This window comes from Panthera uncia, assembly GCF_023721935.1.
Source record: "Panthera uncia isolate 11264 chromosome C1 unlocalized genomic scaffold, Puncia_PCG_1.0 HiC_scaffold_4, whole genome shotgun sequence".
Lineage (NCBI taxonomy): Eukaryota > Metazoa > Chordata > Mammalia > Carnivora > Felidae > Panthera > Panthera uncia.
Genome location: NW_026057585.1, coordinates 90,569,266 through 90,592,171, shown reverse-complemented (window position 1 = coordinate 90,592,171; position 22,906 = coordinate 90,569,266). Strand labels below are relative to the sequence as shown.

The 22,906-nt window shown below is 46.6% G+C and overlaps 1 protein-coding gene across 1 annotated transcript in view; it reads left to right on the top strand.

Annotated features, from left to right (window-relative positions):
• The first annotated feature begins 18,421 nt into the window (after nucleotides 1–18,421).
• Nucleotides 18,422–22,906, top strand: part of MICOS10 (mitochondrial contact site and cristae organizing system subunit 10) — a 34,678-nt gene continuing 30,193 nt past the window's right edge. The window contains exon 1 of the mRNA XM_049617947.1: nucleotides 18,422–18,571. Within this exon, the coding sequence (XP_049473904.1) occupies nucleotides 18,508–18,571 (64 nt within the window). The 5' untranslated portion in view covers nucleotides 18,422–18,507. The remainder of the gene's footprint in view (nucleotides 18,572–22,906) is intronic.

The window sequence follows — 22,906 nt, the reverse complement described above, 5'->3', positions numbered from 1 at the left end:
TTTACAACTGAGGAAATTGGGGCTCAGAGATGTTAAAGTCACCCAGCCGCTCGCTCAGTGAAAAATCGGCCATTCAAACTCAAGGCTATATCTAAAGTCTGTGTTTATATTTTAGTAAGACAAATTGGCTCCTATGTTGAGTCCTACGGGCCCCTCTGGGTCAGCACAGTGTCATAGCCAAACAGCAGGGTGGTATTGGGTAAGAACTGAAGACTGGAGTTGGTCTGCCTGGGCTAAGATCCAGCCTGTGTGGCTTGTTTACCTGTGACCGTGGCTGAATTACTTGCCTGTGCCTTCATTTCCGTGTCTATCACATGGGCCCGATGGTGATAAAAATGCCACCGGCAGAAATGTGTTGTGGGGTAGATTGTGACATCTAGAACAGTGCCCAGAATGTAGAAGGCGCTTGCTTCATAAGGATTTATTTTTCTTAAGAGAGAAACAGATGGGATTTGAATGTCAGTGCAACTTCTTACTAACTGTGTGGTCTTGGGCAACTCACTTAACCTCTCTGAGCTTCATTGTCCTCATCTGTAAGTGGAGATCATAAAACCTGCCTCGTAGGGTGGTGGTTAAGAATCAAATGAGATCATCAGGGTGCCTGGGTGGCTCAGGTGGTTAAGCGTCCGACTTGGGTTCAGGTCATGATCACACGGCTCGTGAGTTCGAGCTCCACATCAGGCTCTGTGCTGACAGCACAGGGCCTGGAGCCTGCTTTGGATTCTGTGTCTCCCTTGCTCTCCGCCTCTCCCCCGTCTCAAAAATAAATAAACACTAAAAAAAAGTAAAGAAAGCGTGTGTGTTGAAAAGAAATGAGATCATTAATACAAGATGTTTAGACATTCACTAAGGAGTATAAGCAATCCGTAATAGATACGTGCTCAATAAATGTTAACATTAATTAATTGATTATTATCTTTCTACCTCTTTTCAACCTTGTCAGTTTTCCTAGTCCTTACTCTGGTCTTTATTAAGCTCTCCCAATCCCATTCCTTTACTTGGGAATTTTGTGGAATACCTAATATAATCGAATGCTTAAGGTTAAACCCAGACATTTATCACGCAAATATTTACTGAGCTCTTTCCATATGCCAGTTTAAGTTTATTATTATTGTTTTAGTAATTTACACACCCAACATGGGGCTCAAACCCATGACCCTGAGATCAAGAGTCACATGTTCCCCCAGCTGAGCCAGCCAGGTGCTCCACCAAATTAATATTTGACAATAATAATTTCATATCAATATATTGGACATAGGTCCATACTGTCTTGTTCTAGACAGATCTTCTCTACACTGGGCCCCGCAGCTCTCTGGCCCCATCCCTCACCACCGAGAATTGCTTTCTTCTCTAGACATGCAGTGCCCGTTCACAGTCCTATGCCTCTGCACATGCTTGGCCCTCTGCCTGGAACGTCCTTCCCACCTGACAAATGCTTCCTTGTTCTTTGGGGCCCGAGTCAAATGTCCACTTCCTCCATGAAGCCTCCTTGGTCTCCCCGAGGCAAATGGCCACCGTACCTGAGCCCTCCCGGGGACGTCTGCTTATTTTACCTAAACAGCACCAATTTCATAATTGTCCTTAGTTGTCCTTTAGGGAACCATCCCCTCCTTGCTTTTTGGTCCAGTGGGTTGATCTTAACCCCACCTCATCCCTCATTCCAGGACAGAGCATGTGACTAGGACTAAGCGATCTGAGTATTCTATTCCCCTAGCTGGTGTGACCGGTTCAGGAATGGACTCAGAGTCAAGCCTAATCAGTGAGATTCGAACCTGGGACTTTTTGTTTAGGCCAGTTCTAATTAGGTTTCTGTCCCTTGCAATGGCCATCAAGAGTCCTGACTAGTACAAGCCATCCCAGAGTAAATTGTTGTATGATCTCCCTGTTACCTTCTGTCTGTTTGTCTTTCTCTCTCTCTCTGGACTATGAAATAATTCAGGGCAGAGACTGATTCTTGGGGCACCTGAGTACCTCGGTTAAGCATTGGACTCTTGGTTTCAGCTTAGGTCATGATCTCACAGTTCGTGAGATCATCCCTGAGTCCGGCTCTGTGCTGCGGGTGTGGAGCCTGCTTGGGATTCTGTCTCTCTCTGCCCCACCCCTCTCTCAAAATAAGTAAATAAATTTAAAAAAAAGATTGGTTCTTATTCATGAGATGATCTGGGGTCCAGGTCCCTTCAGATAAACGGCAGGAGAGTTGACAAAGTCCTGGAACAAGACTGTGTGTATATATACTCTTTCCGTCCCATGTGGATGGGAACTGCTTCTGGTCCTTCTGTCCGGTAGGGAGGGAAAAGAATGCATTTTACAGTTCGGTGACCCTGTACCTCACATCTGAGTTTGCATTAATCTGCTCTAGCAAAAAAGACCCCACATCTGGCACAACAGGTGCAATCAGTGTTGCTACTTGGTGGGGTTGACAATAGTCCACTGTCATCTTCCAGGCTCTCTGCTTTTTGCAAGGACCACAACAGTGAGTTCACGCTCCACTGGCGACAATGGTGGTAGTCACCTTTGGCCTTGTATCGTTTCTCCAGGGCTTTCGTAGCCTCCGGCAACAGCCGTCCAATTCCAGTCTTTGAAACTGTCCAACACCTGGTATATTGCACCCTGTGGTTCATTCTCCTCTCCTACTTCCTTCCAGTTCACCACCGGTGACGATTTGCCTAATTGCGCCACACCTGCATGCCAGAGGTCACCGGTACTCTGCAAACCACCAATGACAGCGTCTTCATGGCCAGGCAACCGGCAGGTGATCCAGCTCTGAAATCCCATTTTACTTTGTTTCCTAAAGCCACTTTCAGTATCGACGGACATAGGTTACGTTCCTCTGTGAAGTTGGCATGCAAGAAGCTTTGGGAGGGGGTGTGATGGGGATGCTCTCAGGAACGATACCTGTAAACGAGTGAGAGAAGCAGCATCGCACAGAGGGAGAAGCCGAATAGCGACCAAGTAGCTCTGAAGCTCCCAATAGAGCCGCAGGGAATTCTGAGGTGGATTTTCAGGGTTGTCTGATCGAAGCAAGGGGGCTAGGCATTTATTGTCCCTCCTGGACCGGTCATTCACGCAAGACGCCTTCAGGGAGGGCACTTGATCCGGGGTGAGGCACGCCTCTTTGGCTGAGCTGGGGCAGTGAAGGCCTTGGCTAAGGATTGCAGGATCTGCGGGAACACCACAGCATCCTCTACGGAGACTCTTTCTCATACGGGTATGCAGGTATCCCACGCACATGTTGTATATTAGATATTGTGAATATCTTTTTTTCAGCCTGTCATCCGTCTGTTAGCTCTCAGTGTCATTTGTTGAGCAGACTCTCTTAATTATGATGTGACCAAATTAATAGATTTCCCCCCTTACTGATTTGTCCTCATTCCTTAGGTCGTGAAGATATCCTCCTACATTATGTTTTTTCAAAAAATATATTTTTACTTTCAAAATTGGATCTTTGGTCCTTCCAGAGTCCACTTTATTTTGTTTTTATTTTTTTTCTTAAAGTTTATTTATTTTGAGAGAGAGAGAGCTGAGGAGGGGCAGAGAGAGAGAGAGAGAGAGAGAAGTAGAGAGAGAGAATCGTAAGCAGGCTCCATGCTGTCAGTGCAGAGCTGGAGGCAGGACTCGAACTCACAAACCATGAGATCATGACCTGAGCAGAAATCAAGAGTTGGGTGCTTAACCAACGGAGCCACCCAGGCACCCCAGGAGCCCACTTTATTTTTTTTTAATTTTTTTTTAACATTTATTTATTTTTGAGACAGAGAGAGACAGAGCATGAACGGGAGAGGGTCAGAGAGAGAGGGAGACACAGAATCTGAAACAGGCTCCAGGCTCCGAGCTGTCAGCACAGAGCCCGACACGGGGCTCGAACTCACGGACCGTGAGATCATGACCTGAGCCGAAGTCGGCCGCTCAACCGACTGAGCCACCCAGGCACCCCAGGAGCCCACTTTAAAGGTGGGTATGATGTAAGCATCCTATTTTCTTCCTTTTTCCTCTGTATCATGAAACAGTTCTCCTTATTTTCTTCATCTCTTTGCCCTCTGCTCTCACCACTGTCTTAAGATGCCACATCTGAAGAGAATCATTGACCTCTTAATACTCTTCTTCCGAGGGCACTGGTAATGAGCACCGGGTGTGGTATGTAAGTGATGAATCACTGAATGCTGCTCCTGAAACCAATATTGTGCTGTGTGTTAATTAACTAAAATTTAAACTAAAAAAAAGAAAGAAAAGAAAGAAATTTCAGTACTTCCAGGGGAGTGACTTTCTGACTGGTAGGTCCAGCCCTGGCCTCTCTTGTCAATGCCAGTGACAAAGTTCAAACGGAACACTGGGCATTTTTAGTATGTCCAGATTCAAATTAATCTCACCCGTCAAAGACATTTTATGTGACTCACCTATATTTTATACATTTCCAGACCGTCCAACATTCTAGCACAGTATCTTCTCCCAACTAGGTGCTCAACCTACATTTATTCAAAGAATGGGAGCCTCTTTTATGTTTAGTCACATTAAAAGCCAAAGTCAATTATTTTTATTCAAAAGATCCGAGTGACGTAAATTTCAGAGGCAAGTTCAGCCACGAATCAGCTTATCTTCCTCCTTGGGGAAGAGAGCAGCCATCGCCTGGTTGGTCTCCCTCCTCCTGTCTTGCAGTATCCTTCTCTCTGAGATAGAGTAGGGAAGGAGCAAGAGAGTTGGCATCGGCCAGAGCCATAGCCACTATGCCCTACTGGCAAGATCTTAGTTTTGGAGTCAGAGAGAGCCTGCGTTGAAATTCTACACCCTCCCCTGCTTCCGTATCTGTAAAAGTGGGCAGGTAAGAAGGCTCAAGCCAGATGGCTATTAGAAGAATAAAAGAAGCAACACATTGAGGGTGCTTTGCACCCAAAAGATGCTAAAGAGAATTGTGAGATCCCTTTTCCTTCTCTCTTCTTGTATCCCTCTCCTGCGTTTGGCTTCAAGACGAAGACAGAAGTATCTGAGCTCTCAGGATGAATGGTCCCTATCTGAGCATCCTGCATCACCAAAAGGGAAAGTCGGACTGCAATTCTCATTAATCTACACGACCTGCTGGGACGCCTGGCTGGCTCAGTTGGTGGAGCATGCCACTCTTGATCTCGGGGTTGTGAGTTCGAGCCCCACGTTGGGTGTAGAGGTTACTTAAATAAACCTTAAAAAAAATCTATACAACCTTCCCCCTGCATCCGTAAGGCAGGTTGAGGGAACTACACCTGCCCCCAATTTACAGATCAAGAATTGGAAGTGTCAGGTACCGTCCCTGGAGCATCAAACGAGCACTTTACAGTTTATAACAGCTCAGCCCTCAGGCTCTTTAGGAGGAAGCTTGCTCGGAGTTTCAGATGGGCCGCGGAGGAGATAACATCAAATTGTCCATCCACCATGATCCTTTCCAGTGATGTGGGCAGCGTATTCAAGCTGGCGCAAGTTCAACTCACCAGAAGCATCCCCCATTTGTCTCGGGAATCCTTCCAGGCCACCTCCTTGGTTTTCCACCCTGCTACTCTTTGTTCATAAATTTCTCAGTCCTCAGCTTTCTTTGTTTTGGCTCCATACTATGGCTCCCATCCTCCACCCACCTCTGTGCTGGATGGTCCTCTGGGCTTGACTCACTCTCCCGGCTCTCAGCAACCACACGGATCCGAGTCGTTGCTCGGTCTTTGTGCTGCAATCTCCCACACTGCTCCCACCAGTGAGAAGCAGCCCATCTGTCAGAGCTGCTGGATGCGCCCTGCCTCTCACCAGGACCACAGGGGTCACGGTGGCTGCCAGTTTCAAGATGGCAGAGTAAGGGCATCTCTGCCTGCCCCCCCCCACCATCGTTAAAAAGCACTCCAAAACAGGATATGAAAACAAAAGTATTGTTTATTAAACCAGGAGAAAACAGCAGCCCCTGATCACACAGGGATCAGGAAAGAAGAAAGGGCCAAGCACCCCATGAAGGGCCAGGCATCCATGTAGACATCAGAGCATTCTCCCAGAAATACCAGACTAGACTGGGAAGACAGAGGGTTCCTCTTCTGCATTTGTTTGCGGAGCTTAGCATAGGACTAATCAAACGCAAGGGGAACAGTTAGAAATGGTTTTCCTATGTTGCTAAGTGGAGCTGCCTTTATTTCTCTCAGAGAGAGGGCCCCTCCACACCCAGATGCCCAAGAAGAAAACCATGAGCAATAATACCCTGGCCTTGATATTTAGCATTTTGTTGCTTCAAATATTGTTACAAATTCGCGGAAATCTGCTCTTTCATTAGCTCAGTCTTAGTCTTTCATTATTTTCACATGAACTTGGTTCCTACGGCAGTCAGGACTTGATAATTACATTTAGCTCTTTGCCAGTATGAGTAAGGAACCAGGTAACAGCCCTGACATTTAATATTTAATTGTTTTTGATCAGCGTTAATTAGTCGCAGATGCACACCAGATTCCCATTGAATTAAATACCCTTGGGAACATATTGCGGGCTCAGGGACTCTAACCACATCAAAAAGTAAACGTTCAACTTTAGAAGTTGGGCCCTGGAGACCCAGGCATCCATGGAGAAGAAATTCCAGATGTCTCGCATTCTCCCTCTCTCGTCAGAAGTAAACCTCCTCCTTCCAGCCCCGTGGAGTCTAAAACCTCAGGGTTCTGCGGGGGGGGGACTTCCAGGCCGCATCCTCTGTCTACACCACCAGTTTCACCCTTTTGCCTGAGTCATTCCCATCTGCCTACCGACATGAGGAATCTCTCTGACCCTAAACACCTGCTCTGGACGCCACCGCCTCTCACGCTATTACCCCTTTTCTTTACTCCTCCGTAGAGAAGAACTCGTTGAAAAGGTTGTGTACACTTACATTTCCAACGCGTCTCCTCCTGGTCAAGCCCACTGTCTTCGGTCTTTGGCCCTGACCCCTCCAAGGAAACTGTCCTTGTCAAGGTAACCAAAAGAACCACCCTTGGTGCGAAATCCAATGGCCGGGTCTTCGTCTCCCTTCAACCAGGTCCTTCACATCCTCTTTCTTGATGCATTTTTTTTTCCTTCATTTGGCTTCCAGGAAACCATTCCTGTTGGATTGCCTCCCACCCACGGGCGTTCCTTCTGATTCTTGTTCGCGGATTCAACCTCCTCTCCTGAGCCTTTGAATGTTACGGTGCTGTGGGCTCAGCGCTCAGTCTTCCTTTCTCCTCTGACGATGCTCGTTCCTTAGGTGATCTCAGAGAAGCACACACATGCATCGAACCCCCCGTTTTTATCTCCGGCACTGACCTCTCCCTTGCTTTCTCTGCATTTCCACTTGAATGTTGGCTGAGCCTCAGTGCCTTAGAAATCAGAGACTGAGGGGGCACCTGCGTGGCTTATTTGGTTGAGCCTCCAGCTTCAGCTCAGGTCATGATCTCGTGGTTCGTGACTTTGAGCCCGTGTCAGGCTCTGTGCCGACAGCTCGGAGCCTGGAGCCTGCTTTGGATTCTGTGTCTCTATCTCTCTCTGCCCCTCCCATGCTCATGCTCTCTGGCTCTCTCTGTCTCAAAAATAAATAAACATTAAAAAAATTAAAAAAAGAAATCAGGCCACACTCACACTTGGGCCCACTCTACAGGAGAAGCATAATCCCAGGGCGGAGAGAGAGGGAAAAGGGAAATGAGGCAGGGAAGGAGGGAAAGCAAACACAAGGCAGTGTGTTATCTAGCCAGCCACATGTTCACAAGAGAACACGGCTAGTGGCTCAGTCACACGGGAACATTTCCAGAGAGGCTGGGTGTGTGTGTGTTGGGAGGGACCACAGCACCTCAGTGCTGCCTCTCAGGAAGGAGGTTTATTTCTGGCCGGCAGAAGGAAAAAGAATCCTTCTGTTGGCTCCTTCTTATCTCTCATCCCTCAGTGATAAAAGCTTCCCCCTGCACTCGTGGGTTGTGGTCCTGACCTTTGTGGACTCCTTAGGATGCCGACTCTCTCAGCCCTGGTTTAGAACTTAATTTAGGCTTTGAAGTGTTTGGAGGAGCTATAGCCTCAGTGTCTGGACATGTGGGCCCCGTGGGGGCTGCTTATGCAGGTTCTGGTACAGCAGGCGTGATGGAGACGAGCTGGAGCCCGGTCCTTGCACCGAGAGAGACTGGGGCAGCAGTCTCAGCAGGAGGCCACTAGCTGTGGTGGCCATGTCCTTTGAGTGTGCAATCAAGGGGGGTGGGGAGGATAAGGGTTGGAGAAATATGGGGCAGCACATGAACTGGCTCTCCTAGGCAGTCCAAACTTAAGCTAGCCAGAACCGAATTCCTGTACCTGTTCCTCCACCCAAAATCCTTTTTCCTGTTTTGGTGTGTGTGTGTGTGTGTGTGTGTGTGAGCTTTGATTCCTCTCTTTCCACTTGCTCACTCCCAAAATCTTACAACCCTCCTTAAGTCCTCTTTCTTTTTTCCTCCAACCCACATTCCATCTATTAGCAAATCCTCTCAGCTCTACCTTCAAAATATACCCAGAAGTCTCCTTTCCCATAATTCTTAGATGATCGCAGCTCTCCGCTTCTTTGTCCCAACATTCTATTCTGAACACAACGGTAAGAGTGATGCTTTTCAAACACAAGTGAGATGGTTACTCCTCCCCTCAAGGCTTTAATGTCTTCCTGTCTCACTCAGAGTAAAACCAGGCTTTGCCATGGCCTACAAGGTTCTGGGCTGTCTGCTTAAAAAAAAATTTTTTTTTAACATTTATTTATTTTTGAGACAGAGAGAGACAGAGCATGAACAGGGGAGGGTCAGAGAGAGAGGGAGACACAGAATCTGAAACAGGCTCCAGGCTCTGGGCTGTCAGCACAGAGCCCGACGCGGGGCTCGAACCCACAGACTGTGAGATCATGACCTGAGCCGAAGTCGGACGCTTAACCGACCGAGCCACCCAGGCGCTGTCTGCTTCCAATTTTGTCTCCTGTTTGCACACTCTGTTCCAGCCACACTGTGTCTTTGCAGGACCAAGCAGACTCCTACACCAGGGCCTTTGTACTTGTTCCTCTCTGTGCCTACAAGACTCTCTCCCCGTTATCTGTGTGGCTTCCTTCCTCAGTCCTTCAGAGACTCTAACCTTGTGTTCCACTACTTCTCAGCTGGAGATGGCTCCATGGAGGAAGGGACCGAAGGATGGGAAAGATAGGAAAGCAGGAAGGAAGCAATGGTCCCTTCGGGAGCTTGGTGGAAAGCCCAAAGCACTTGCAGGGATAGTCTGGCCAACAAGGAGACCTTATATATGGGAGAAAGGCCCATGAAAAGAAAGAATTGAAGGGGGAACCGTTTTTGAAAGGCTTTGAACGCTAAGTAAAGGAGAGAGTTGTTTATTCTATAGGCAAAGTCATCCAACTGAGAGTCAAAGTCCGTTCATTTAAGTTTCCATTGAAAAATCTCTTCCAACTGGGACCTCTGAGTCATTGTCTGCTCTGGTGGTAAAAACATAGCCACAAAGGAAGCAAGAGAAACCAGCATTGACAAAGGCACAACAAAGCTGAGAAAAATATGTGTTCCTGAGAAGAATCTTCTGGGCCCATTCAGGAGGTTGATAGGAGAAGCTAGTCTTCCCCAGAACCACTGTTTGAGAGCTTATATATCCCATGATTGGCAACTGAGGGTTGGAAATGGGATTTCAAAACCAACCCAATAGGGAGAACACGGGAAGCTTGGTGTCCTCTCTGGGTGCTCTTGGGTCAGGCCTACCTGACTCAACCACTTGGCTCTCTTGACAACCGGTGTTGTAAGGTCAAGGAGGTCAGCGACTGTGGGTACCACTGCCCTCTGCTGGAGGGACTGGAGTCCTCCTCAAGACCTGTATTTGGATCCAAGTCAATGGTTCTTAACTTTCTTTGGATCCTGGGTCCCTTTGAGAATATGAGGAAAGCTATGGACTTAGAGAAAACAAGATATGACCTCATATATGAAGACTTGCGTAGAGTTACAAGGATTTGTAGAAAGACCCTCTGAAACCCATCCATCAACCCTCCTGGTAAAAGCATAACTTTTCTTTTTCTTATTTATGTATTCATTTAGATTGTTTTAAATTAAAACATAGTTGACATACAGTGTTACATTAGTTTCAGGTGCACAACAGAGTGATTTGACAAGTCTATATGCTATGGTATCTATGCTCACCGGAAGTGTGGCCACCTGTCACCATACAGTGCTATGACAATATCACTGACTACATTTCCTGCGCTCTGCCCTTTATTCTTGTGATTTACTCATTCCATAACTGGAACTCTGCCTCTCCCATTCCCTTCATTCATTTTGCCCGTCCCCCCAACCCCTCCGCTCTGGCAACCACCAGTTTGTTCTCTGCACACATGGGTCTGTTTCTGCTTTTTTGTTTGTTTGTTCGTTCATTGTTTTGTTTAGATTCCACGCATAAGTCTAATCGTAGGGCCTTTGTCTTTCTCTGATGTATTTCGCTTCGCGTAACACTCTCTAGTTCCATCCACGTTGTTTCGATGGCAAGATCTCATTCTTTTTTGGGACTGAGTCATATCCCATTGTGTAAATACCTCACATCTTCTTTATCCACTCATCTGTGGATGGACACTTGAGTTGCTTGTATGCCTTGGCTCTTGCAAATATGCTACCATAAACATAGATGTGCATATATCTTTTCAAATTAGCGTTTCTGTTTTCTTTGGGTAAATACCCAGTAGCAGACTGACTAGATCATATGGTATTTTGATTTTTAATTTTAAAAAATTATTTTTATTTACTTTTACAGAGAGAGAAAGAGAACATGAGTGGGGGAGGGGCAGAGAGCGAGGGAGAGAGAGAATCCCAAGCAGGCTCTGTGCTGTCAGCGCAGAGCCCGATGTGGGGCTTGAACTCACAAACCCTCGAGATCATGACCTGAGCCAAAGTTGGATGCTCAACTGACTGAGCGACCCAGGTGCCCCTCTATTTTTGATTTTTTAAGGAACCTCCATCCTGTTTTTTTCAGTGGCTATACTGACTTACATTCCCATAAAGGTGTAACATTAGAAGCAGACAGACCTAAGTGCCAGGTCAGGGCTGAGACACCGCACCTCTTTGGCTGTGAGTCAGAAGAGAAATAAAGAAGAGGTTACCCAACATATTTTCTGCCGAGAATGCCTTTTCCCCTCCTTGGATCCCATATTCAGAAATATTTGCTCTACCAAACGGGTTGTGTTGACTAAGAAACCCCACATTTTTTATTAACCAAATGGAACAGACAAGTGATAGCTGGTAACCTCATCGTGGCTGAGTTCATCTAATCCAGACAAAAATCAAAGCTAATTCGATATTAAGTTAGCCAGGGGAGCTGTCCTATGGACAAATCCATGGGTTTGGTTGGCCCTTGAGATATCAACACTCGAGCTATAACGATTACGTGTAGCACCAACTGTTATTCTCAAGCTCGCACACTTAAATCCAAACTAATTCAGTGATGGTATCTGTCTCCGATTCACACTCTCTCACAAGTCCCTTTCCATGCCCCTTGAGTGTGTACCTTCCAATGCAGGTAAATGCACCTTTCAATGTATTTTTCCAAGCATTCCCTTAGACTCCAACTTTCTCCGAGGTTAATCCAAACACCTACTGACTGCAAAGCTACACTGAGGTCTGTTCTGGTTGTTACTCTTGAGCCAGGTCCCACCCAAGACCCTCTGGCCTCCAAGGCAGGGCTATGTGAGGGCACAGAGCATCAATTGAGCACCGCTTAGTACCCGGTGTGGCTAGTGCTAGAGATGTAAAAAAGGGAAAAAACATCATTCCTGCTCCTCCTCCATTATTTCAAGAAATATTAATTAAATGCCTTCAATGTTATCAGACGCTATGTGACGCACTAGGGATATAGTGACAATGAAATCCCTGCTTTCGTGGAACTTAAGGTCTGGTGGGACAAATAGGGCAGGGGAGGGAGAGGAGAGGAGTAAATGAACAAAGAAGATGTTTGCAATTTTTAAAAATTTAAATTTATTTAGGGGAGAGACAGAGACAGTGCGAGTGGGGGAGAGGCAGAGAGAGAGAATCCCAAGCAGGCTCTGCACTGCCGGCACGGAGTCTGAAGTGGGGCTTGAACCCACAAAGCCATGAGATCATGACTGAGCTGAAACCAGGAGTTGGAGACGCTTAACTAACTGAGCCACCCAGGCACCCCGTCGTTTGCAAGTTTTGATATGCACTAGAAAGGAAACAGAGAGGGTGATGGGGCCAGAGAGAGTGAATGGAGCCAAAGCAAGGATCTCTCATGGGATTAGCAGCCAGGGTCCTGGTAGGAAACATGGGGTACGCTCACAGTGGGACACAGAGGGGAGTTTAATACCTTGGAATTAGTAACAGTGGGAGCCATTACCAGCATTATGTCCACCTACAAAAGGAAGAAGGGAGAGCTGATGGGGGGGCCCATTTGGTGAGAGCTGCCACATGTATGTACACAACGACCAATCAGTGGCAGCGTAGACTGGGATCCAGCTCGCGACTCTCGCAGTTACCGTAACAAAGTATCTCAGACTGGGTGGCTTAAAACAACAGCACTTTATTCTCAGTGCTAGAGGCTAGAAGTCCAAAATCAAGGTGTCTGCAGGGTTGGCTTCTTCTTGGTGGCTCAGAGGGAGAATCTGTTCCATGCCTGTCTTCTAGTTGCCAGTGATGGCTAGCGGTCCTTGGCGTCCCCTGGCTTGCTGCCACAAAAGTCCAATCTCTGCCTTCATCGTCACTCGGCCATCGTCCCCGTGTCTGTTTGTGTCCGTATTTCTTCTCTTTTCTTGTTTTTAATGTTTATTTATTTCTGAGAGAGAGAGAGAGAGAGAGAGAGTGAGAGAGAGCGCAAGTGTGGGAGAGGACGAGAGAGAGAGGGAGACACAGAATCCGAAGCAGGCTCCAGGCTCTGAGCTGTCAGCACAGAGCCCGATGCGGGGGCTTGAACCTATGAACTTCGAGATCATGGCCTGAGCTGAAGTCAGACGCTTAACTGACTGAGCCACCTAGTCAGCCCCACATTTCTTCTCCTCTTATGAGGACACTAGTCATTTTGGATTTAGGGTTCCCTTTATGATCTAATAACTAGTAACGTCTTCAGTGACCCAATTCCAAATAAGGTCGTATTCTGAGGTTTCAGGAAGGACATGAATTTGGGGGGACGGTACAGCACACCTGCTTCTTTCTTCTTTTTCTTTTTTTAAAAAGTTTATTTAATGGGGCGCCTGGGTGGCTCAGTCGGTTAAGCGGCCAACTTCGGCTCAGGTCACGATCTCGCGGTCCGTGGGTTCGAGCCCCGCGTCGGGCTCTGTGCTGACAGCTCAGAGCCTGGAGCCTGTTTCGGATTCTGTGTCTCCCTCTCTCTGACCCTCCCCTGTTCATGCTCTGTCTCTCCCTGTCTCAAAAATAAATACAAACGTTAAATTAAAAAAAAAAAAAAGTTTATTTAAAACTTTAAAACTAAAAGCCGCCTAACCTGGGGCTCGAACACATGAACCATGAGATCATGACTTGAGCCCAAACCAAGAGTTGGATGCTTAATGGCCAAGCCACCCGGGCACCCCCCCTGCTTCTTTGCAAAGCATTAAGTTTGCAAAATGTCTTTGTCATCTTCTCCTCTTTCTGGGACCCTTTCATGCCGTTTGAACCCCCCACTCCTGCTATAGTATGTGTTCAGAACACATGATTGAGTAGCTTCATCACTTGAAGAAGCAAGGATTGTCCCAGTAAGATGTCACTGCACACCTACAAGATGGGCAACAATTTTAGAGTGTAATCACAAATCAACTGTGGGGGAGGATGGAAACTGGTGCGATCACTTTGGGATAAAGGTGTCAGTGTCTCGTAAAGCTGGAGATAAGCACACTCTAGTGCCTTCCTTGGTTACATGTGCTATAAAAATATGACAGTGTGCATCAGGACACATGTGCAAGAATAAGATGCTTTTTTGGTAATAATCTCCAAGTGGAAACAACTAAATATCCATGGGGCTGCTTTTGCTGTATCTCAAAGGGGTTGGACTATCGTGTTTTCCGTAGAATATAATGGAATACTGTATAGTAATGAATCAATTATGTACACACAACACAGATGAATCTCAGGGCGCCTGGGTGGCTCAGTCGGTTGGGCGTCCGACTTCGGCTCAGGTCATGATCTCGCGGTCCGTGAGTTTGAGCCCCACGTTGGGCTCCGGGCTGACAGCTCAGAGCCTGGAGCCTGTTTCGGATTCTGTGTCTCCCTCTCTCTCTGACCCTCCCCTGCTCATGCTCTGTCTCTCTCTGTCCCAAAAATAAATAAACGTTAAAACAAAAACAAAAACAAAAACACAGATGAATCTTAAAGCATACTAATGAACAAAAGAAGCCAATACCGTAAAGCGAGATTCCGTTTACATCAAGTTCCAAACTAGGCAAAATTAAACCGTGTGTTTTAAGGATGTAGGATCAGATGACAACACTTAAAGAAAAGCAAGGAAACGAATGACGTACAAGTCAGGATAGTCCTATGCTTGTAGGGAGGTAAGGGATGTGATCTGGCAAAGGGCTCACCCAGGAGTTGGCTTCTGAGGTGCTAGAATGTTCCTTTTACAACAGTTTATTTGTTACATGGCATTTATGCTTTCAGCACTTTTCTGTGTGCTTGTTACATTCCACACAAACACATGTAAAATATGGGGGAAGAGCTCCTGGGCTTTGGAACTAGACAAAGAAGCTACTTAGTAGCTGTGCTGTTGAGCTCTGGACACATTACCTTTTAAAGGGGCAAAACCAACCCCTCTTGGAGAGGGGAGACTTGAAACAAAAGCGTGTGAATCTCCTTGTAAGAAAGTTCACTTTTAATTACAGGGAAACTGAAAAAAACCTACTGGAATCTAAAAAGGACCTTTATTTATGCAGGTGCTGTGCTGTAAAATATTCTAATCCTCGTTGTTAATGAAGCTGGATTTACAACCTAGTAAACTAAACAAAGAGCTTATGTTTAGTTGAGTAACCAGTTGAGGGTGAAATCTAGTGTGCCTAAGTGACAGTTTTCGCTTTTTTTATTTGTCTTCTATTCAGTGTAAAAAGATGCTGACTCTCTTGCTGTGAAATCACTTTATTCTAAGACACTGTCTTTACCCATCTGAGGTACAAACTTCATCTTTGGGAAACTTGTTTCATATGGTTGGGAGGAATCCTAGCCGAGTGCCAGTTAGGAACCAAGCACTTGTAGTTTGTAGTTATTAAAACATTTTGTCATGACGTTGTTATCCTTTGAAGACCTCCTTACTTTGTGTTTGTGAAACAAGATGTTGTTCCAGGACCATCTCATATTTTCCCTGCTCCAGCCCTGGAGTCTTAGTCAGTTTTCTAAGGAGTCCTAGGTCCCGTAAGTACAGAATGGTATTTATTTGTTTGTTTGTTTGTTTGTTTGTTTGTTTGTTTTCCCAAGCAGGCTCTGTGCGGTCAGTGCAGAGCCTGAAGTGGGGCTCGAACCCATGAACGAAGAGCTCATGATCTGAGCCGAAATCCAGAGCATGATGCTTAACTGAGCCACCCAGGTGCCCCGAGAATGGTATTTAGAAGCCAAGAGCTAGGCTTGCTTATTGCTACTGATGTGTGTTGTTGCTTTTAGGCTCTCTCAGCAGACAAGATCAGGAAACACACACACACACACACACACACACACACACATTTATATCTATCTCTATTAAATTAAACATGAGTTCATTCTGACACATTCAATTCTAATCTAATAGCAAAGAGTTCTTGCAAGGGTTATCCTGTTCCATGTTTGTAACCCCCTTCTCCAGCATTGGGAAATTTATTTTTTTTTTAATGTTTATTTATTTATTTTGGGAGAGAGAGGGGGTGGGACAGAGAGAGAATCCCAGCAGGCTCCTCACGGTCAGCTCAGAGCCCGATGTGGGACTCCGTCTCACGGACTGTGAGATCACGACCTGAGCTGAAACCAAGAGTTGGACGTTTAACCGACTGAGCCACCTAGGCTCATTTCACCCAGGGAATCTACTTTTAATCATTTCAAATATGCTTGTTTATAATTCATGTATTGCTGTTTTTTAAAAATATATATGTTCCACACTTGTAGTGGTCTTTGTTCTCCAAGAACTATAAAAACTCCAGACTTTTTATTTATTTTATTCATTCAACCAACATGTATTTAGCAAGCAAATGTGTCAGATAATGTTCTAGGGGTGGGGCTACAGCAGTGAACAAAATATTGTGTTGGTAAGGGAACCGTGGAAAGAGGGAGTAATGGATAGAAGGCTAGGAAACAGCAAAGCTGGGATCTGAACTCAGACAGCCTGGCTCCAGAATTCAGGCTAGACCATCTGCCTCTGATTGCTCTTGTAAGTTGCTCTCTGCCTTCTACAAAAGTTTACAACTCTCTTGAATCCAATAAAAATGCCTCTGTCAGTTTCTAAATGTACACAATGCACAGCCTTGTGAATCTCCCACATTTCTTCTCTGAGACTCAGTTTCCAAATTTGGGAAAATGAAGGTAGTCATTTCGACCTGCTGTGAGGATAAATGAAATTATATGAGATGCCTGGTGCTATTTGTGATAGGTCATAGGTATTTAGTGAAGTTAAATTTTTTTTTTTCTTTTTCAACACAAATGCTATACTATACAATTTCCCCGGAACAGAGAGGGTTTTTTGGTTTTGTTTTTTATTGTTTGTTTGGTTAACTAGGCTCCACACCCAATGTTGGGACCTGAACTCATGATCCTGAGATCAAGAGTTGTAGACTTGATTGACTGAGCCAGCCAGGTGCCGCAAGAGAGTTTTTTACTCTAATTCATTCAATCAATCAACCACTCATTTATACATTTATTCATTCTTACATCCATTCAAAAAGCATTTATTGAGAATGCAATATATATCAGGCCCTCTGCTAGGCATTGTGGATACAGCAATGACACAGCCCTCATTCCCAAAGAGCTCACAGTCAAGAGATAAACAAAGAATTACAACACAATCTGATATGTAGCTCGGATGAGAGTTAGAGAAGTGGTCATGGAGGAAGGCTTCCTGAAGGAAGGGGCTTTGTCATAGCAAGGACTGGTACAGCCGTTCTGATGTTAAAGTTGCCAAGAATAAATGAATAAATTAATGGGTGAATGAATTCAATTCAGTTTACCAAGCACTTCATAGAAGATCCTACTGCCCATGGCATTGTGCTCTGAACAGGGAGTGTGCAGATGGAGAGGGGCAGCTCAGGCCCTTAATGAGCTTCTAGTTTTACTGGCAGACACAAACATCTATAAAGAGATGTTTTGGGGCACCTGGGTGGCTCAGTCAGTGAAGCTCTTGATTTTGGCTCAGGTCATGATCTCACAGTTCGTGGGGTTGAGCCCCGAGTGGGGCTCCATGCTGACAGCTGCAGTCTGTTTGGGATTCATTCTCTCTCTCTCTCTCTCTCTCTCCCTCTGCCCCTCCCCAGCTTGCACTCCTTCTCAAACTCAAAAGAGAGAGAGAGAGAGAGAGAGAGAGAGAGGATGTTTCAATAGCATGTAGAGAATTCTATAGGGTAGGCAAGCTGCTTTGATAATAAGAAAACAGAGGGGGTTCTAAGCTCTATTAGTAGATGAAGGGTGACTCTAAGGTTTTAATGTAGGCTTCCTAGAATGAACTTCTTGAGTCTTGGATATATTCAGCAGGTGAATAGAAGTCATTGACAGCTTCGAATCAGAGGACTAATATGGTCAAATTTGTATTTGTGCTAGGATGGGGGGTGCAAAGGGGAAAGAAAGTCTAAAATCAATGACACCAGCAAGGAGGGTGAATTATGAAAAGGAGGCTTGTGGTGGACGTTTGATCCGGAAACAGAATTTGACAGTGGTTGCAATTCTCAGGGAGAGTATGTAGACAGCAAGGTGAACGGATGTGCTTCTTGGAACCAACACTCTTTAAGCAGCTGGCAGAGAAAAAGCTGGAAGGACACCTAAAGAGGAGAGTCCGGAGCAGAACCTGGGAGTCCGAATGAATAAGGAGAAGACACAGACAAGGAGGACCAGGAAGGAGGGCGCAGTTGTGCCCAGTGCTGTATAGAGAAAGGTTCCAAAGCATCCGTTCGATCTGGCCTAGGTGACCTATGCCAGAACAGTCTCCGTGTTAGTGGTGCAGGCGGGAGTCCCACTGCAATAAACAGTGAATGAGGGAGTAGAAAAAGTGAATGAAGAAACCAAGCGCCGTGCCCTCACTTGCCCTGGGAAATTCCAGGGCCGACGTCGGGAGCTGGTGCGGAGGAAGGGCCTTCCCGACAGGGCTCGGGATGCAGCCTGGGAAGCCTGTCAGCCTCCCAGCCCTCAGGTAGGCGCGGCTCCAAGGTCAGGGTCACCTCGGGCCTCCAGGCAACCCCGTCACCTTGACGACCAACTGGAAAAAAAAAAAAACCCGGAAGGGGCGGAAGCAGTCAGGTTATCTCGCGATATGTGGCAGGCCGGAGCCGGCCTTCCGGGCCTTGAGGCCGAGGCCGGCTCTCGCGAGACTTGCCTGGAATCGAAGCGCGGGGCCCGACCTTAAGGAAAGTGGGAGCTGCGGGTGGGGAACATGTCGGACTCCGAGCTCGGCAGGAAGTGGGACCGGTGCATGGCGGATGCGGTCGTGAAGATAGGTGAGAAGCCTCTCGCCCCTGCAGGCCCCTCCCGGAGCGGAGCGGCCGGCTCCAGGCCCCGCTGACCAGGAGGGCGGGAGGGAAGCCCCTGGGGAGGTCAGGCCGACCGGCCTGGTCCAGCCCCTCCGGCCAGGGACAGCTGCCCGAGCCGGGCGGGGGGTCAATCGGACGGCGGGGGCCCGGGCCGGAGGACCCTGGGCGTCCGCGCGAGGTGGGAGGGGAGGAGTCGCAGCCCCGAGGGAATAGGGGACGGTCGGGCTGGCAGGTGGCAGGAGAGGTGCAGAGCTCATCGAGTAAAAAGCGGTCTGCAGGGCACAACCTCGTGCCGGAGGCTGGAAATTCTCCTCGGGGGCCGCATCTCCCGCACGGGGAGTGGAGCCGGGTCAGGGTCACAGTGCTGTCCTGCCGAGACAAGTGCCTTCTAAAGAAGGTCATGGGGAGCGTTTTATAGACAGGCCCTCACGGGAGTTGCTGTCATTCCCGAGTTGTATTTATTTGATTATCTGATTTATTGGCATCAGAGTAGTCTGCGCCCTGAAATTGGAGACATAGTGATCTGGAAAGAGAATAGCCCAGGGAAATAAGAGATTGGACACTTCTTGGTTCTCGATGTAACTACGCGGAGCCTGTTAACATGTGCTCAGTGACGACACAGATTGTGAAGTCACTGCATGGAGGGGAGGGGAAAGACGGAAGCTAATTTATTATTGAGCGTGTACTAAGTGCCAGACACTGCGCTCGGTGCGCAACTTAATACATTATCTCACACCGGTAGTGCAACGGGGAGGCAGGTGAACGAATTGGTCCAGGGTCTAATAAATGACAAAGTTTCTAATAAGTAGCAAAGTTGGAAACTTAACTCAGGTTTTCTGGCTTCAAGCCCCATGCTCGCTCTTTGTTACTAATTCTTACTATCCAGATTTGATATTTTTGTATGGAAAATTTAAGAGGATTTAAGATTGTGCCCATTGAATGAAAATGCTGAAAGAGATTTAAGATTGTAAGCACCATGAGAACAGAGATGCTTTCTGGTTTATTCATTGCTGTATCTCCTGCCCCTTTCTAGGTTTTCCAGTGCTTAATAAAAATTGTTGAGAATAAGTTAATAAGTGGAGTACTACTTACTTGATCAAAGCTGTCACTTCGCCCTTGAATTTACTTACCAGCTGTGTGATTTCGGGCAAGTTGTTTAACCCTCTCGCCCTCTTGTTTCCTCATTTGTAAATGGACAATAGTAATTATTACTATCTCACAGAGTTATTAAGGCTGCGAGTTAGTCTAAGTAAAGGCTTGAGTATGAGCCACTGAAGAATGAGTTATTCTGTAAGTGAGCCAAGAAATACAGTTTTTGTGATTGTAAACAGCTCACATTTAGGGGCGAAGATGTAACCGTGGATATCCTATGGCCACATTAAGGGAGGTGTGTGGGTGGCTTAGTGGGTTACGTGTCCAATTCTTGATCTCAGCTCAGGTGATGATCTCCCAGTTCATGGGATTGAGCCCTGAGTCGGGCTCTGTGCACACAGCACGGAGCCTGCTTGGAATTCTCTCTCTCCCTCTCTCTCTGCCCGCCCCCCCCAGCTTAGATGCTCTTCCTCTAAATAAATAAATAAAAACCAAGCCACAATAAGTACTACAAAGTATGATGGCAGTAGTTAAGAGGGGGAGGCAGACAGCTGAGTTGGAAATTACCAACTCTCGCCCTTCACCCCCATCCTCTCTACTTTTGTAGCTTTGGGTAGGCTCGCTTCCTTCACTGTGAAATGGAGATTAAAGGGGCGCCTGGGTGGCTCAGTTGGTTAAGCGGCCGACTTCGGCTCAGGTCATGATCTCACGGTCCATGGGTTCGAGCCCCGCGTCGGGCTCTGTGCTGATGGCTCAGAGCCTGGACCCTGTTTCAGATTCTGTGTCTCCCTCTCTCTGACCCTGCTCTGTCTCTCTCTGTCGCAAAAATAAATAAATGTTAAAAAAAAAAAAAATTAAAAAAAAAAAAAAAAGAAATGGAGATTAAAAAAAAACCCAAAACAGTTTTACCTAAAAGGATTAGGAAGATTGAAGGATAGTGAAGTAATCAGATACTCAGCCCAGTGCCGGGCACTTCCTCAGTCAGCAGACGGTAGTAGCAATCACTGTTGGTATTGATATTGTTGTGCTGCTCAGGATCACCTGAGGCAGTGAGTAGCGTCCCTGTCATTCATGAGGTGGGACACTGGTGGGGGGTGGGGGATACAGGGGTGAAACAGTTAAATGGGGGCACAGTGATACACGATTATAGATAAAAGTTAAAATGAGTGGCTCAGGCTCCTTCTGCTGTAGAGCTGTTATAAAGCAAGTAAGTGCAGTGATGGGCTGAGGCCATCCAGCGAGAGTTTGCAAGGAAAATGGGCTTTGACCTGACCTTTGGAGAATGACTTGGACTTGGATAGGCCGGGAGGGTGGGAGAATTTGAACAGAGGCCCAGTTGAACTTTTATAGAGCAGGACACTGAAGCGTGGAGAGGTTAAGAAGCTAGGTGTGGAGGAGCAGGGGTTAGAACGTAGCTATTCTGAAGTCAGCATCCCTCCTCCCTGAAGAAGGGTGGTTTAGGTGGAGTCAGAATTGTGAAATGTCTTAGAGAAATTCCACTTTGTCTTAAAGGCTTTTGAGTTGCCTTTGGCTTTTTCACATGCATTCTGCATATTCCACACAGGCTGTCTTAAAAATCTTGTTACTGGGGCGCCTGGGTGGCGCAGTCGGTTAAGCGTCCGACTTCAGCGAGGTCACGATCTCGCGGTCCGTGAGTTCGAGCCCCGCGTCAGGCTCTGGGCTGATGGCTCGGAGCCTGGAGCCTGTTTCCGATTCTGTGTCTCCCTCTCTCTCTGCCCCTCCCCCTTTTCATGCCCTGTCCCTCTCTGTCCCAAAAATAAATAAAAAACGTTGGAAAAAAAAAATTAAAAAAAAAAAATCTTGTTACTTTCTGCCTCTAGGGCTCATTAGTTCTAGGCTGGTGTAGAATCATGGGATGGTTTTAAGCAACAAATAATTATTGGGTTCCAGGCCAGTCAGTGGGCAAATGGAGAAGCAGAAGGCATTTCATTTGCCTCAACAGGGAATTGATGTGATATCAATGGAATTTTGGTATGATTGTTCTGGCGGTGTTTTATAAAGAACAGATCAGGAGTTGAAGCCAACGGTGCTGTGAGTGCGCCTGCACTGTCAGACCAGAAAGGAATGAGTATATTTGAGAAACTTCACACTTTGTTCCCCATTTATAAAATGGAGACAGTAATTCCCACCTCCTCTAGGCTAGAACAGTGCCAAATTCATAGCAGGAACCCAGTAAATGCTTTTTTCTTCATCTTTCTCTCCAAATGGTTAACTTTGCCTTATTCCATTTCTTGCAAAGAAGACTCCAAGGTTAGAATGTGGTTAAGGGGTGATTCATTGATCAGAACTTGGAAGTAAAAAGTAACAAGACTCATAACTGATCACGGGGGTGGCAGGAGAGAGAGCAGTGAGAGCAAAGATCGTGATTCTGGTTGCTTTTCTGCTGACATGGTTGAACTGTTTGAGAATGATCATGCAGTTGAGAAGGAGGCTTTAATTTTGCAGAAGAAACTGAGTTCAGATCTGCAGGGCACAGTCCCTTTAGCAGGGGGACTTAGAGAAAGGGCGTAAGAGGGATGAAGCACCAAAGCACTTGGGGAGGCTTTAGTCTGAGAGATCTTTGAGACGGTGCAGATGCACACACTCTGTAGTGAGTGTCGGTTCCTAGTCCCGTAGGCAGTGAGGTTATGGAACTCTAAACCTCTTTGGCTGCTTGCTTCCTGGTCCTGCAGAACAGAGGTGGAGACTCAGAGTGGCGGCCTGCGGTAAGATAGGTTTTATAGCAGATGCAGGCAGGGAAGAAGGGCCAACAATGGGCTTTCAGCTGGATCTTGGTAATGTCATGCTCTGGCTTGACCGAGACGGAAGGGAAGCCAGGGTGAATGGACAGCTCCCTTTGTGAGCTCTTCTCTGGCTGCCTTAGACCTGAAGTGTTTTTGTTCTCTTCTCACTGGTTTGCTAAAGAATGACTATTTTCATTGCTCGTGTTTAGCTTAGAGGTAATACGTCTGAGTTAAAGAGCACATAAGCTTGTACTTTAGACAGTTCTTAAAACAAAACAAAACAAAACAAAACCCCCCAAACTGCCCTTCAAGGATCTCTTACTCTGAAGCTTGGGCAGTGCCTCAACAGAAAAGTCTCCTATGATTTCGTCCTGTAGGAAGAGCTGTATTTACTTACGAATACCTTTCCCCTGCCCTTCGCAGTTTTATTTTCCCTGTTAATTTTGGTTTTAAAATATCTATTTTG